The sequence below is a fragment of the Cimex lectularius genome, unplaced genomic scaffold (genome assembly GCF_000648675.2).
Source record: "Cimex lectularius strain Harlan isolate CLEC.00 unplaced genomic scaffold, Clec_2.1 scaffold82, whole genome shotgun sequence".
Taxonomy (NCBI): Eukaryota; Metazoa; Arthropoda; class Insecta; order Hemiptera; family Cimicidae; genus Cimex; species Cimex lectularius.
In genome coordinates, this window is record NW_019392695.1 from 128,286 (window position 1) to 145,826 (window position 17,541).

At 32.9% G+C, this 17,541-nt stretch overlaps 1 protein-coding gene across 9 annotated transcripts in view; it reads left to right on the plus strand.

Annotated features, from left to right (window-relative positions):
• The window catches only part of LOC106664111 (solute carrier family 41 member 2), a 79,091-nt gene that overhangs the window by 37,407 nt on the left and 24,143 nt on the right, over nt 1-17,541 (plus strand). The window contains exon 1 of one of the 9 annotated variants that reach the window (XM_014389536.2): nt 11,132-11,249. The exons of the other annotated variants lie outside the window; for them this stretch is intronic. Within the exon in view, the coding sequence (XP_014245022.1) occupies nt 11,213-11,249 (37 nt within the window). The 5' untranslated portion in view covers nt 11,132-11,212. Of the gene's footprint in view, nt 1-11,131; nt 11,250-17,541 lie in introns of those variants that run through there. 9 annotated transcript variants of the gene reach the window in all.

Sequence of the window (17,541 nt, forward strand, 5' to 3'; positions counted from 1 at the left end):
TCTATATAAAAACATCCAGGCCCATTGAATTTGTGCGACGAGTGAAGTATAAATATGGGAAAATATTTATTAAATAAACGGTTGTTAACTGTCGTCAATGAAAGGGCTCTTTTGATATCGGAGGGGCTTTGATTGCTCACCCGCCTCACTCAATTTATTAGCACAATTTCCACTGCTTAGTGTTAGTTAGATTGTGCACGACAAACTGAAGGGAGGATTTAAAAAAGACCGACATATTCAAACACAAAGGGACCATCTACATTCAACGAGATAAAGCACATTTTTTATAATTACTTTGTTTAAGAAGCGTTAACGAACTTACACAAGGTCGTAGTGGGAACCTGATGAAGAAGTCAATGGATTTATATGCAAAACAATGCAGAAATGTCAAGACTTCCGATGAAAGAAACATCCTGTTTGAATGTTTTATTTTAGAAGAAACACTTTATGAAAATTCAAGTTAAAAAAGTTCATTACTGTTGAGTAAAGCTACTATAGCTTTTTTCAATCAAATAAACCCTTCTTAAGTTCCCCTTTTCAATTTTAAGTATTAAAAAACCATGAGACGGTATGAAATATAAGAATGTAAAATAAAATTCCCGTTTATTTGTGAATTCTTATAAGAACATGAAAATTAAAATTTATATGATTTATTAAAACAAATAAAGTTAGAAATTATATAAAATTAAATGATTCTTCTTAGTATGAAATTTAAAAAAAAAGTATTTTATAAGCGAAATTATTTTATATTTTAAAACAATCTGGAATTATTAGAAGAACCATTTGTTACAGTTATGGTTTTATATTTAATTTTGTATAACACATACGTTTTTTAGTTGGTCCTATTTAACCAAAGTAATGATTTAAATATAAAATAAGTATTTTATAAACGAAATTATTTTATATTTTAAAATAATCTCGAATTATTAGAAGGACCATTTGTTATATTTATAGTTTTTTATATTTTATTTCATATAACCCATATGTGTTTTAGTTGGTCCTTTTTAACCAAAGTAATGATTTAAATTGATTTATCATCACAACCACTTTATACATAAATTATAAATCAGTTTAAATTTTATATAATTTAATTTTAATTGCAATTAATTTTTATGATAATTAAACATAAAAATAAAGAATTCTTTTTTTTATTTGGGAATTTAAAAAAATATAAATGGGTTCCTATATAAAAATAAAACATTCTTTTGAATTTGAGGGTTAAAAAAATAAAATGGGTGTTTATCAAAAATAGCACATGAAAATTCAGTTCTATTAAAATTTAAAGTTATTTAAAATAAGTTGTTTTAATTCGAGAAGTTTTTTAAAATGTAGGATTGGTTCTTATCTAAAATAAGACATGAAAATTATTTCCGATTAAAATTAAAAGTCATATAAAATTACATATAAAACAAATGGTTCTATTAATTCTACTTTTTAATTTTTACATACAAAATAATGCGTCTGTAAAATTGATATTTTATATTCTGGAACTTAAATAAGACTCCTTTACTTTCCTATTTAATTTTGTAACTTTTAATTCTCAGTTGTAATTAAATTGCGCATGGTCTTAGGAACCCCAGTTATTTTAGATTTGAAATAATTCTAACGATAAAGACAAGAATAAAAAATCGCAATTATTACTTTACATGCTTATATTTCATACCATTTCATAATTTTTAAATCCTTTTAAGAAGTTAATTTGAGATTAAAAAGGGTTAATTTAAAGTTAAAAATGTTAATTTGGAGTTTAAAAGGTTAATTAAAAGTTACAAAGGATTAATTAAAAAGGGTTAATTTGATGTGAAATTAAAAAAAGTTTCATTTGAAGTTAAAAAGTGTTAATTTGCCGGAAAAAAGAGCTACTATGAAATTAACCAAAAGTTAATATGATGTTAAAAAGAGTTAACTGGACGGAAAACTGCTATCTTTTTAATTTGTGTAAATGTAGTTGGGTGTTTTTTTCCTTTTCCATTTCGATTCGTTGAGATTTCTCCTTACTACTTAAACCTTCATCTGTTGTGCCGATCTCGCATGCTGGATTTCCATGAAGAATTTAGTTTCTTTTATTAAATAGAGAATTCTTCTCAGAGGTCAATGAAGGTTTTGCCTAGTTAACACAGTCTTTACTATCGGTGTAGTTTTCATCGACCGTGAAATTCATATTTTTCTTTCAATCCAAGTCGCCCAATCAAATCAAATTATAGGAAGTCACGGTCCATTTCCAACATTTTATTAACAGCCTATGTTTCGGCCCTCGTGCGGCCATCATCGTGGGAACTTGTAGAGAAGGAAACTAAGTTGTTTTTTTGCTGAATAATTTCGTCATTTACCTTCCCCTATTGCAGTAAGTGAAAAATTTCTATCACTTCAATTGACCCAAGAATTGAAGGTCTGACTGACCCAGCATGATCAATGACGTTGAAACCACGGAGAAATCATAATTCAATTTGGTCAGACCTCTGAGTTCTTAAATCGATTGATTTGTTTACCAATAATCACGAAGAGCTCGTTAACGGTTTTCTAAGCATTCTTTCGTATATAATTCATAGTAAGTAGTTTATAAATGTCATATCATACAAAACTCATTGATTTCCATGCATTAAATTAAGGCGTAATGTATTAGCGATTGGGCAATATTTTAAAAAAAATAGACTAGCCCATGGTGATGATAGTGAGCAGCTTTCTGGTTTATTGTACTGTTCCTATTTTATTCATTTTTCTCAAATATTATCTTAACAAGTACATATTAGGTACGATTGTCTTTGCTGCATTTCCATTTCCCAGGTCTTTCTGGATATTCTAGATCTCCATGGAGTGGTTGCTTCTCAGATGCCAGTGATCGGTGTAACGGTATCACTTTTCTAATTTTGCCCTGTTAAACTGTAACAATGTGCTCCTTAAACTACGATGTTACTATGTCTGTCACGTGTAGAGTGTTGCGTCGTAACATACTGAATGGAGAAGTTATGAGGGGTTAGGGACAGGTTAGGTTATGTTGGGATAGGTAGAACCAGTTAAAGGAAGCGGTTAGATTAATCCTTTTTAAAAAGATAGTTCCTACTCACAGTAAGATGTTTTGCAGCGATCCGGATTTCGAGCCTTTTAGCTCATCATCAGGTTGAAGGAGTTCTACAACCACGTCTCTCGACACGAATTGCCAAAGTGAACCCGCTGATAACTCCGCCAACGCGACGTTCCAATTAGCAGCTGATTTTTTTAATGGCGCTCAATTTGAACGTGCGAAACGCGGAAATTATAACACAAATAAATATTATACTAGTAGATACTTAATATTATTAAATTACTATAAAAATAATAACAATTGAAATATGTACATATTTAAAATGGGAGGTAGATCAGAATCTGTTATATTATTAATGCATTTATCACCATGTTCAATTGTACATTTTTTAATTTCAAATTTCTCAAACCAATCTAATTCTTTCCCTTTGTTGAAACTATGTAACACTCTTGTATTTAGATTTGAATTGAAATTATGTTTTGTTTCTTTTAGACGATCCTTAAATTCCGAAAATTGGCTCGATTTAGGCAAGTGTTCTTTTACTCTTGTTTTTATTTCTCTACCGCTTTGTCCTATATATTTAATATCACAATCATTACAATTGAGTTGGTAAACCCCGCTTTTTGCCAAGTTGTCTGATTTGTCTTTAGGTTTTGAGAGGTTAGATTAGGTAGGGTTAGGGAGAAAGAAGGGATTATCCTGTTTAACTGCAGCTATGTGTTTCTTTAGCTACGATTTTACTATGTCTGTCATCTCTAGAGTTTGGTGTCGAACCAGTCTTAATGAGGAGTCATTAGGGTTAGAGACGGGTTAGGTTATGTAGGGTCAGGGTGAAGGACGGGGTTTAGGTTAGGTATGGTTAGGGTGAATAAAACTTTAGAAAAGTGAGGAAACTTTAACCTTACGAGTTGAAATCAGGCCAATACAAGCCGGTGTCCCACAAGGGAGTATCCTTGGTCCTATCCTTTATACCATCTATACTGCTGATCTACCTACCAATACCATCATTACCACCTACGCGGATGATACCGCTCTAACTTGAATCCTACCCAAGCTACCTCTAATATCCAAGAACACCTTGAGCTCATCGAAGGTTGGTGCAAAAAGTGGAGGACAAGATTAAACGGAGAAAAGTGCATCCAATGTACGTTCACTTTGAAAAAACAGTCTTTCCCTCCACTATACATCAACAATGAAGGGATACCGACTTCCACTCAAATCAAATACCTAGGACAATACCTTGACAGCAGACTGACGTGGAATCCCCACATAAGACTTAAAAGACAACAACTCAACAGAAGACTTGGACAATTACGCAGACTACTAGGACCAAAATCCGGGTTGACCATCAGCACTAAACTGACCTTATACAAGACTTTATTGCGACCACTTTGTACATACGGTGTGGAACTGTGGGGTTCCGCCAAACCATCTAATATCCAGCGTATCCAGTCCTTCCAATCAAAAGTCCTCAGACAAATCGTCAAAGCTCCTTTTTACGTCTCTAACCTCACTATCCACAAAGACCTCAACGTTCCTTTTGTCCACGAACTGATCCATTTCCGATTCCAAAAATTTCATACCAACCTATCGATCCATACTAACCCTACCGCTAGAGCCCTCTCCACATATTCCCATACCGGGAATCCACCACGTCACCTAAAACGACGATGGCCCCGAGATCTCCTTGATCTATTAAAATGAGTGCTGGCCTGGCTTATGGCATGCGTCCTCCGGGTGCAGCGCTGGCATCAGTGTTAGTGCTGTGACCGAGCGGTGAACAATATACATTGTGATCACATTTGTATTATGTACAAGTATGTATAGGCTACAAATAAATAAATTTAAAAAAAAAACCTTACGAGTTACCTAAGGATGCTGCAGCTTCTTCCTCTAAGCAGGATCTATGTATCTTCCGCCATTTCCTATATTTGAGTCGGCATATCCTGTTAAGTCTTGGATTCTCATTTTTTCCTTCTTTTGTCGCCCTCTATCCTTGGCTGTTGTTTTGTCCCCCTCTCTATCTTTGGCTATTGTTCCATTAGGTATGGGTTTATATCGGTCCGTTGAATTTTAACAAAAGGGCTTCTTAGTGACCCATCTGCCCTGCCAAGACACGGAAACAATTCGTGAGACAAAATCCTGTGGCTTATGAAAATATTCCACCCAGTACAATTTTACCAGTTCAAATTTCGAACTATCTGTATAATGATGTGAACGAAGGGACGATTTTAGTACAGTTTGTAGATATTCTTTTTATATTTGCAATTTTTATATCATCTAGGTTCTTACGAGCTAGTCACCCCAAACTTGATTACTAATCTGTGTCGCTATCGTTGAATATAAAATGCATCTGTTCACCGATAATATTATTTAATTCGTTCCAGATTGTGAGCCAAGCTTCGGTTATCAACGGAAATCTTAGCAATATCTTTGATAACTTTGTTCGGCTTTGAAAAGTATCGCTGATTGCTTATTTAGGTCATTCAGGATACGCTATAATTTGGAATTTCGCGATTACGTTATGAAAACAGGATTATATAGCTTTTCCCGTTAAGTTAACCATTTTTTAGTAAAAAATATATTTTTTTTTAAATTTCATGTTAACGATTTTTAATTTCAAATTAACTTTTTTAAATTTCAAATTAACCCTTGTTAACTACAAATTAGCCTTTTTTTATTTTAAATTAAACCTTTTTTATAGCATTAAAAAACTAAACAAGAATAATAAGAAAAATTCCTGTATTTGCGAATTATTTAAAAATGTAAAATATAATTGGGCTCTTATAAGACCATATAAAATTAATTACAATTAAAATTAAAAATTATATTAAATAGAATTAAATAGAAAAATAAAGGATTGTTCTATTAATTCGATATTTTCAAAAAATATTTATTTTAAAGACCAATTAATTTATGTTTAAAAACTATTTTTTTATATATTTAATTGTGTATGACATTAATTGAATTAGTAAATTAAATCATCTGTAAAAGTTTAAAAAAAAATATTTTTCTTAACAAATTTTATGTTTAAAAAAAATTATCAGATAGAAAAATCCTTTTTTATTTAATTTTATACAGCTTTTAATTTTAATAGTAATTAATTTTCATGTGGTATTTCAGATAAGAACCCATTTTATATGTTGTACAATTTCACAGAATTAAAAAACAGAACCCTTTATTGTCATATTTAATTGCATATCCTTTTTAATTTTAGTTGTAATCAATTTTCTCGTGGTATTTTAGATTAGAATCAATATTCTATGTTTTACAATTTTACAAATTTAAAAACAGAACCCTTTATATATATTATTTTATCATTGTATATTGTATTCTATCATATCATATTTCATATCATTTTTAATTTTAATTGTAATTAAGTTTCATGTGGCCTTGTAAAAATAATTGTTATATATTAAATATAAAAATAAAGGATGCTTCTTTTGTAATTTCTGGTTTTTTAAATAAATAAAATGGATTCTTATCTAAAATACCACATGAAAATTAATTACAATTCTTTTCAATTAATTAATCATTAAGTAAGATAAACTGTCACGAGCGGAATTCGGAGTTGGTGGATCAAAGTCACGATAGATCAAGTGGTAGAGCAGCGGCGTATTTAGCCGAAGGTCGTGGGTTCGAATCCCGTTCGTGCGCTGACTTTTTTATCTCAATCAATACCTTACTTAAAGATTAATTAATTGAAAATAATTTATTTTCTCAATCGGACCACCTATTAAACCTAATCGAATTAATTACAATTATGTTTTATAAACTAAATATGAAACAAATAAATGGTTCTTGTAATAATTCGAGATTATTTTAAAGTATTTAAAAAAATCTCAAACTAATAGAATTTTTAGACTATTTATACTAAAAACTAATTGATTTTACATTTAATTTTATATAAGTTTTCATTTTATTTGTAAATAATTTTCATACTTTCTTATAAGAATAAATAGAAAATTGACTTTACATACATACATTTCGTAAGTTTTTTTTTAAATTTTTTAAAGAAATGGTTAAATCTTAATTTTACGAAGGTTTAATTTGAAGTTAAAAATTGTGAATTTGACGAAGAAAGCTACATATATGAAACTTCGTGTTAACTAGGAGCCGTGTTGTTGAATAATGTAGGACTTCTTTTCCCCCTCATGGTCATTTTCGCCAATCTCCTCTCATTCCGACACTGAATAAGTATGAGTTTGAAGAAGGCAGTGTACCCAATTGTGCAGCGACAGCGGAAAGTTTTCCAATTCGGTGGACAAGTTAAAATTTCAAAAGGTCCTTTTGAAACTTTTCTCTTGACGTTTGGAGAGATGGCGTGGATCGAAAATTCCCGTCGTGCTCACCTATCTTTTTCGTATTGACTAGATGATTCTCACATAAATAAAATTAATCCGTTCGCAGATAAATGTTAAAGCCAGTAGAACTTCAAAGTTAAGAGATTCGCGATTAGGCGAAAGCAGCTCGAAAAGACTTTTAATCGTTGATTGAAAAATGCGTTGGGGATTCACCTTTATCCGGTTTTTTCATGTTTCACTTCCTTCACTTTTTGGATCAGATTCTGTTCGAGAATTATGTTCGAAAAGACGAGTTCATAAAATGCAAAGGCGCCTACATTAAACGGTTTTGTTTTAAAGATAGTTGGACAAGATACTTGGACCCTTGAGCGTTCAATGTTAACACAGTTATTACGGACATCCCGACATGCATTAGCAGGACGTTTAATCAATTCGACCTTACATGTTAGAATGAAAGATGTTATTTCATCCTAAAGTTGTTCGAGGGATTCCTGTTAACGGAAATGTATGAACAGGCGGCCTTTACAATTTGGACCTCGTTGAACACGAACCGTACCTGGGTTCGCCGCACCACACAAACAGACCGAATCGTTGAAAAATAACACAGGTAAAATTCCGTCTCTGCACTTAGATATTTCATACACGGTTTGAAGTACAAAAACCGAGATTTCTCTTGGTCGTTCCTTTCTCGTCCAACTCTGCGTTTGTCCGGATGTCCCCGCTGGCTGTAAACGCAGGTATCGATAACCATGCAAACCTATATGTTATTGAATGGAACAATAGTAGAACAGTAGTAGAATATTCTTGAAAATCCGCCCCCTCCCCCTAAAAAAGCGGGTTTTTTTCGACCTACCAATATTTCGAGCCCAAATCAATTACGGAGTCCGTATTATTGAGTTAAACTCGTGCGATATTTGCTCTCATCTCTCAAGTGACTCTTTGAAACCTCGTGATTTTAATTCCCTTAAATGAACACGCCTGTTCTAACAGTCCTCTAGATTAAGACTCATTTCAGAAAGGAATATGAAAAAACTAGAGCGTAAAAATATAACAATAACCTGGATTGGGTCAGCCTTCATTTCGAACCGATATGGACTTTCTTTTTGCTAAAACGGAATTCCTTTTCTAATGGAATTTTAATAGGCACTTGTTGAAACAACCTGCGTGAAATAGACGGTTAGTTCAATAGGGATTTGAACGTTATTTACGCGTATCCGTTGTGAGGACAAATTGCCTGAACGAGTTCGAGTTTTAAATTCCCTGCGACGAATCGATTCTACGGTATGTATAGTATCGTTCTATGCTGCTCATACGGCCATGTGATGGTTTAACCACTGAAGAAAAAAAGGTTAACTAGACTGAACATGGTAAAAATGGAATGGAAATTTCGTTTTTACATTCAAATTGAATCCTTTTAACATCAAATTAACCCGTTTTAACTTCAAAATAGCCATTTATTTTGAAAGCATTAAAAAACTCGGGAGATGGTATAGAATATAACCTTGCAAAGTAAAATTCCCGCATATTTGCAATTTTTTTTACATATGAAATAATTGGGCTCTTAGAAGGCCATATGAATATTAATTATGATTAAAATTACAAGTTATATACAATTTTTAACTTCAAATTAGCTGAAATTTAATAAACTTATGGTTTTATTATGCAATTCATTGCAATCAATTTCAATTCAAAATAAAAATTACACAAAATTAAATGTAAAAATAACCGATTTTTCTTTTAATTTTAGAATAAAACAATATAAAATGAATTTATATCTAAAATACCTTACGAAAATTAATTGCAATAAAAATTAAAAGTTATAAAATTAAATACAAACAACAAATAATTCTTCTGTTAATTTGAACAATTATTTTATTTTAAAAAATATCGAATTAATAGAAGAATCATTTGTTTTTATATTTAATGTTATATACATTTTTATTTTAAGTATTTTTCATATGGTCTTATAGGAATTCGAAAATATACAGGAATTTTACTGTACTTGCAGTACATATTTCAGACCTTCACCCAGGTTTTTTTTTTAATAAAGGGTCAATTTGAAACTAAAAAAGGTTAATTTTAAGTTAAAAAGTAGTAAATTGAAACGAAAATAGTTCATTTGGAACTAAAAAACTGTGAATTTGAAATTAAAATAGCATAAGTTGATGTTAAAAAGGTTAATTTAAAGTTAAAAATGGTTAATTCGAAATTAAAGAAGGGTTAATTGTAAATTAAAGAATGTATTCATTTGATGTTAAAAAGGATTAATTTGGAATTGTAAAGGGTTAATTTGAAGCCAAGAAAGGATAATTTGAAATTAAAAAGTGTTAATTTTAAATAGGCAAAAGGTTAATGTGAAGGTAAAAAAGTTAGTTTGAAGTTAAAACCGGTTAGTTTATAATTAGTGTTAATTTGAAATTTAAGTTTCAATTTTAACTTAAAAAGGTTAATATTAAATTTAGCAAGGGTTAATTTGAAGGTAAAAAATATAATTTGAAATTAACTTATAATTAATTTGGTGTTATAAAGGGTTAATTTTACATAGAAAAATTAATTTGAAGCTAAGGAGTTAATTTAAAATTAAAAAGGGTTTATTTGAAATATGGACAAAGGGATAATTTGAAGTTCAACAATTTTAATTTTAAAAGAAAAACGTTAATTTAAAGTTAAAAAACGGTTCATATGAATTTAATAAGGTCAAGCTAAAAAAGGGTAAGTTGATGGAAAAAAGCTTTAGCCCAAGGCCTACGATTTAAAACAATATATTTAAAACAACCTAAAATTAATAAGAGAAAAATCATTTCCTTTTGTATTTGATGATAGATAATTTTTAATTGTAATTGTAAATAATTATGATATGGTCTTACAAGGACCTAATATTTTACATATTTAAAAATTACAAATTAACAAATTCGCAAATATACAGGAATTTTACTTTACATGCTTATATTTAATAAGTTTAATCTCTTAAGTTATGTAATGATTTAAAGAAAAAGTTAATTTAAAGTTAAAAAAAGTTTATTTTGAAATTTAAGAAAAGGGTAATTGGAAATTAAATAGGTTAATTTGATTTTAAATATTGACTGAAAAATGTCAAAATCAATGGTATGATGGAGTCGTGGGGATTGTCCTCCTTTGAACTTAGGTTAATTTGAGGTTAAAAAGGGTTTACTGAATTTTTCTCAGGGGTATGTTATCGAGGTCAACTTGGCTCAAGTATGGCTTTCCTAGGTTTTCCTTTTCCAAGCTGATGCAGTTCATTCAGTAAAACTGTACAAACTTGTCTCCTCTAGACATAGTTGACATTGGCGCTGAGCTGTTGTTTTCCTCTTGACATTAAGCAAGTTTGACATTAAATGTTGCTTGTTAGATTAGGTTTTAATGGTTTTAATGCCTTAAATAGGACGATTATTCAACGTCATTTCGCAGACTTTCTATTAGAATAATCTAGGTGCACTGACGTAAGATCAAATTCCTCTGTCAAATGCAAACAAAATTGGGAAATAGAGTTAGCACATTTGCGATGAATGCTTTTTGTTTGTATACATTAAACATGGAATTCAAGGTTGGATCCTTCTGCAAATATGTTTGCTTGTGATAAACATAGTCGGATTGCGATTTACCGATTATTTTTGGTTTTTGTACTTTATTACTACGATGAATTTGACAATTTGAATTGAGAATTGTTTTTCGATGTCTCCTCCACGCCAAAATCGCCACTTTAAGAAAAATTAACACTGCATATTGTTTTAAAAATAAAAACAAACGGAATAGGGACAAAGGACAGGCGAGGGGTTTTAGTTGGCGTCGTGCGCTTTCCCGATTTAGCAGTCTTATTTCGCTCTCGCTGCTCGGCCGAATATCTCGGTTTTTCTCCTCTATCGAAATGGGAAAATCAAGGCGTAGGAAGAACAAAAGCAAGGGTAGCTATTCACAATACAATAAATAAATTTTATCAATTATCTTTTATCGGCCGTTTCCGCGAACAAAGGCCTGAAACCTGAACAGAGTGTGTTGAAAAATTGGTTGAGTAAATTATTCATTCGAAAAATCTGGAAGGTACGTTTTGAATCTTACGTTACAAATAAGCCTAGAGTTATTTTCTGCACAGGTTACTGGAGGTTACAGCTAAGCAGCTCTAGAACCTTCGTTTGTCTAGATAATACAGTATTTTCATTGCTTTTTTTTTCAAAATCCGTTGGCATTTGTTGTGAAACTGGCCAATTATTTTGACAGACTTGCCAAAGGAAATTGCGCGGCGGCTTACAAATATAACTTTACACAAATGCATTCCTCGTTTCGGTGTGCTAAACCAGAACGAGAGATGTTCAAGAACAGTTTCTCTGTTTTTTACGAGATTTATCTAGCTTTCCGACATGTGCTGTTCATAAATTATGATATCAGTAATAAAACTATTACAGCATGCTAAATGGCCGGCCTCTTTTTCCGCTTTTCTGAAGGGGATGTTAGGTGCTTTTTGTGAAACAAATATAGGTATATATACTTCAAGGACCACCTTTTCTGTTTCGAAGAAATGGAGGATCAGACTCAACGAAATTCCAGCAAATAACCTTCGCACTCCAGCACAACACCTTTCAAATGGATTTGGATTGAAATTATACCTTACTAGTAGTTAGTAATATGCTGGAGACAATCCTATCAATCACGATACGGTATTTTTCGTACGGGCCGTTCCTCCCTAATTTCATCAGACATAAGCAGTAGTAACCTTCAGAAACCTCCCGGACCGTCTCTTCTGTTTGAAAGAATGGTTCAAGATGATTCAGCATGGTTAGACTGGACGAAACCAAACTCCACCCTTTACCCTATTTACCTCACTACAACAACCAATCTGGGAGTCTCATGTGCTGTTTAGGCATACTTACAGCAGACTCATTGGCCTTCAGAAACCTTCAGGACCATCTATCTTGAAATGGGTCAAGAGAATTGAGGATCAAACTGGACGAAATGTCAGCAATAACCTTCACCCTTCAAATGGATTTTTTATTAAAATGTACCTTAAATAATACACTACACCGCTGACAAATTACAATTCCGATACAGTATTTCTCTTACGCCGTTCCCCCATAATTTCAGCAGAGCCCAGTATTAGCCATCAGAAACCTCCTGGGCCGTCTCTGCTGTTTGAAAAAAGGTTCAAGATGATTCACCATGGTTAGACAGGACGAAACCAAACTCCACCCTTTACCCTATTATATCTCACTACAACAACCAATCTCAAGTCAAATCAAATCCCATTTGTCCTCGATACCGCTAAAAGTTGGTACAGGTTTCATAAAACCTTGGACCCTCATTCTAATCCTCTAACCCAACATCTTTCAGTACTCCTAACGTACGGAGAGTCATCCTTTCAGCCAATCCAGACCCTTCAGTGGCTTTCTCGATCATCTCTACTATTTGGAAGAACTGTTCAAGAAATGGATGACCAGACTTGACGAAACCAATCTCCACCTTTTGCTCTATCACAGCTCACTATAAAGCCTAATTGGTTTCAACCAAGCGTTCCAACGTTCAGAGAAGCTCAAGCTCCCTATTTCGAAACCAATCTTATCCAGACAGACCTGCAAATCCCATTTGTCCTCGAAACCGCTAAAAGTCGGTACAGATTCCATAAAACCTTGGACCTTCATCCCAACCCTCTAGTCCAACACCTCTCATCCCCAGCTCTTCCATCACGTCAGGTGTTCCTACTAAGGTGTTTTTGAGTTTTCGAGGCATTCTTTCTGTAACGATTCCTTTACTAATAACAACGCTCAAAGGAAAAGCTTTGATTTACCAAAAGAAAAAAATCTTCTTGGAGAAAAACACAGATGCCAAGGCAGAAGTTTCTTTAAGGGCTTGTGGTGTTCCCTCCCCCCCCTAATGTGCTTCTATCCTGTCAGTCCTGATGGGCAACTGGAAGGGTAACAAATAACAGTTTATGAAATATGAATTCACAAACTTGAACACTTTAACACGATTAGCATAATTTGAGTGGATTTCTTTGCATGATTATTACTACTGAAACTTTGAATCAAAATTCTAGGACTTCCTAGAATGAAAATTGTTCTATGATTTCATATGCTCTTGTTATTAGAGTTTGCCATAATCCTGCCATAAATTAATAAAATAGTATTATCAAAGGCGCTCTATGTTGTTATGTCCGGGATCTCATTGCCTTTCCTAACACAGTCGATCGAATAAGTTCAAACAACATTCTAAAATTTACCACGAAGAACGAGTGGATGAGTGAATATACTCATCTGGCTGGAGGAAGGAGACAGAATGGAGGTTTCTAGGTCATAATGTGCGCCGAGATTTGTGACATTTCTTGTTTCAAGAACCCCCTCTCATATTTCTTTCGTTGTCTCGTTCTTCGTTAAAACATGCAAATAAACGGTTTCAAAACGCATACGTCGAATGAGGATGTTAACCAATTGAGGATTGCTCTAAGGGCCGGCCAAGTTTACAAATTTACTTCTGTCACCATCCGCGCCGCTTTTCAAGTGGTACCATTTTTTCAGCTTTTCGAAGACAACGTTCTTCACTCTTCCTACTTTGCCTGGAGAAGGAGCGTCTTGACGTTTCTATTTCTTTGGAATGGAAGGAAATCCAAAACGGATTAGTTTTCTTTTTGAATCTAGTAGAAATTTTATATTGTATTGAGATCGGACTTGTTGGACTCCGGTTCTTCCGGTCTTTAGGATACAGGCGGTTTATCGGCGAGGGTCAACGTATGCGGCGGCGTCTCTCGGTACGTATATGTGCATGCGCCGTCTATTTAAAAGCTTAAAAATCTTTTTAAAAAATTATCTACAATTTAAGAGGAGACCGTATCCCAAAAGTTAGGACCAGTTGCCGAGTGCTCACATTTCAGACCTGTACATATTACAATTAATTTTTGGCCCAATTATTTATATTTTTATATTAGTATTACACTCACACAATATATAGTTAAATAACACATATTTATATTAAACGTTACAACCCCAAATTATAGAATATTTTGATCCAGCCCTGGGGACCAAAATAAAGTATAACTTCTTTCAGCAATACAAGAATGTATATATTACCGTTCTGCACGCTCTGGAAATTCTATCTGAAAAGGGTCTTATTTGGCCCCTCTTCGAAACTTCTGACTGTTCATTTTTATTTTTGAAATGAAATTGAAGAGTAAACATCACTGACGAATAAGGAATAAATATTTCTACAAATATCATCAGCTGTTTCGCACTGAATTCGAAGATGTTTCATCCGGCCCGGAGGACCAAAATAATTATTAAAGAAGCACAAATGGATATAATAATCACAATATTTTAAAAATAATATTTATATTTGTATATTAAAGATTAACCCCCCTCCTGAATCATAACATTGAAAGTGACGTCACAAAATGCGTTCTGAAAAGTTGGGTTTTTGCTCTTTCAGCTACCCCTCTTCGAAAATTCTGACTGTTAATTTTTATTTTTTGAAATGAAACTGAAGAGTAAACATCACTGACGAATAAGGAATAAAATTTAAAAAATTAATCAAACGGTCATTTGGAATAGTTTCAGAAAAAAACACGTTTGAATGCAGTGATTTTCCCAAATAGGCTGTACGGTCGCCCTTTAATTATTAATTAGTAATTTATCTTAAAACATATTTCTAAAATGCACGAAAAAAGTGCTAATATTTGGTGTTAACCATGTCGTTAATTTTTTTCAAGCCTTTCATTCAAAAATTCATTGTTTTCTAAACGAAATAACGCTAGGCATTTTCCAATTAAGGAAATGCATTTTATCCATTTATTATCTTTTGCATTTATGCATCTTTATCTTTGCATGAACAATTATTCAACCGAGAAAAAAAGGTTATCACTTAAATTCAACTGTTCAAAAAGATCTAATTTAAACTATTTGATTATTAAACACCAAACTTATTTATTATTGAGAAAGAAATCAGAACTTTTTATTTCCCAATCTGGCCATCTCACCATGATATTAGCTAGGCAAACGAATTTCTTTGCAATATTCTGTGCTACTTTTTACCTTTTATCCTCTGAGACGATATAGATCAAGAAGGCGTAGAGTCTAACTTTAGATCAAGAAGGCCTGTGAAAGGCCTCGTCTCCATGGAACACTACATAGACATAAGATTTAGTAATAATCCTTAGAAAAGAAGGCCCAAGACTGCCTTAAGATAGGTGTAGATAATCCTTCAAGATTATCCAAAAAAGGCTAATGTCACGAGCAGATATGACTTCTACGTAATAATACGAATCTTATATTTTTTAAAATTATTAAAGAAAAGAATGTTTTCTTTTTTATTCATGATTTTTTTAAAGATATAGTTTTGTTTATAAACAAGGAATTCTCTTTAATTTGTAAACAAAAACCTGACGTGACTGGCATGAACTTGCAAGTGTGTCAGATTCCACTTGTATCCAGATACAAGTTGGATCGCATGAAGCATAATCAATAGTAATAATTTATAAGGAGAAGAAATAGGCTAGTATGTTGCTTTTCTCCGCATAATAAACGTTTCAACAAGTAAAGTAACAACTAAAGCACGGCGTTGTTAAAGATTTTTTTCTCTTTTTCTCTCGATTCGCCTTGTTGTCCAACGAGTGCCATTTATATCAATCCCTCGTACCAAAAGCCTTGAATGCCGTAAGATATACGGAGCTGATTGTACAAGATCAACCTCGAAATCGACTTTTAGAAAAAGAAAGAAGCAAATCAATAATCAAGACGGCAGAGAGTCAAACCTTAGATCAAGAAGGCCTTGAAAAGACTCCTTCTCACCATACAACCCCATTAAATTGGTGTGCTTTATTATTTAAGTCCCGTTCCTTAATTAAGCCGTGCAAGTGTAATTTTTCACTTTGGAGGTGATAAAGCCTATGGAGGTTGATAAAGTTATTCCAGGTCTGGGTGTACAGGTCAATCTGTCCGTCTTGGCGACAGGGGCAGGGCTGCGGTTTCGCCTTGGCGGTCGATTTCAAAACAAACACGATCCCTGAAAATAGTGTCGACCGAATCTAACTTTTCGGATCTGTTGAGGCAGAGATCTGTCCCCCGTCCCGCTCGAATATTTGAATTTTGACCCCCTCATTCTATCCCTTTGTATCTGAATGTATAGTTTGTTTTTATCTCTTGCAAAGCGCAAAATCTCCATTTTGAAAATGCATAAGGCGAAGCATTTTTAACGAATTTCTTCTAAAACTTTTTGATCTGTTTATTACCGTTTTAATTGTATTGGAGACTTGAAAAGAACAAGTTTTGCATGCGATTTTAAGATCTGTACGGGTAGTTTAAATTTAGAAAATTTCGTGTTCTCAAACAAAGAAGGATGATTCTCTTCATGAGATTTGTATTGAAAAATAGTCATGACAATGTAGGTTAATAGATTTTCCAACAAAAAAGTCTCGTTTGGTTGAGGAAATAATCAATATAATTATTTTGATCAGAAAGAATGAAGTGCATACATTCGGTAGCACAATATCCATCTTCGCACTGCGGTCAAAGATTGTACAATATCGTTGATAAATAATGCAACCATTTTATTGTTTTGATGACAATAACCATATCTTTGCACTGCAGTCGAAGTTTATACATAATTTTGGTCCGGCCCAGAGGACCAAAATAAAGTGTAACCACTAGCAGTCATATGAAAGTGCAACGTGCATGATTGTTTAGAAACGAACGTGTTCCGCTAATCTCCACATTTTCGCACTGTAGTCGAATAGTATAATTTTGGTCCGGACCGGAAGACCAAAATAATGTATAACTTCCAACTGCATTGCGAAGATGTGGATAGTGTTGATACATAACGTATGCACTTTTTGTTTTGATTGTAATATCCACTTGTTTGGACTTCATTAGAATGTTATACATTATTTTGGTCCTCCGGGCTTGATCTTCGACAACATTGGGAAGATGTGGATGTTATTCGGTGATAATGACGAATTGCGATCTCACGCTTTTACAGTTTGACCAAAGGCAATTTTTTTTAAACGACGTATTTTTCGTTTTTGATATTACGTCCCTATGCCTGCTACGTAAAATCTGCCTATCCCGTACCGCATTAAGAACTGTTGTACTTAAAAAAAAATCTACTTTGCAACAATAAGAAATGGTAACAGAAAGATATTGTGTCCATTGTGTAGCCTCGAGATTTCTTTATAAAAATTGAAACTTATATGCTCCCTTGCTGAGAATTTATGTTTACCAG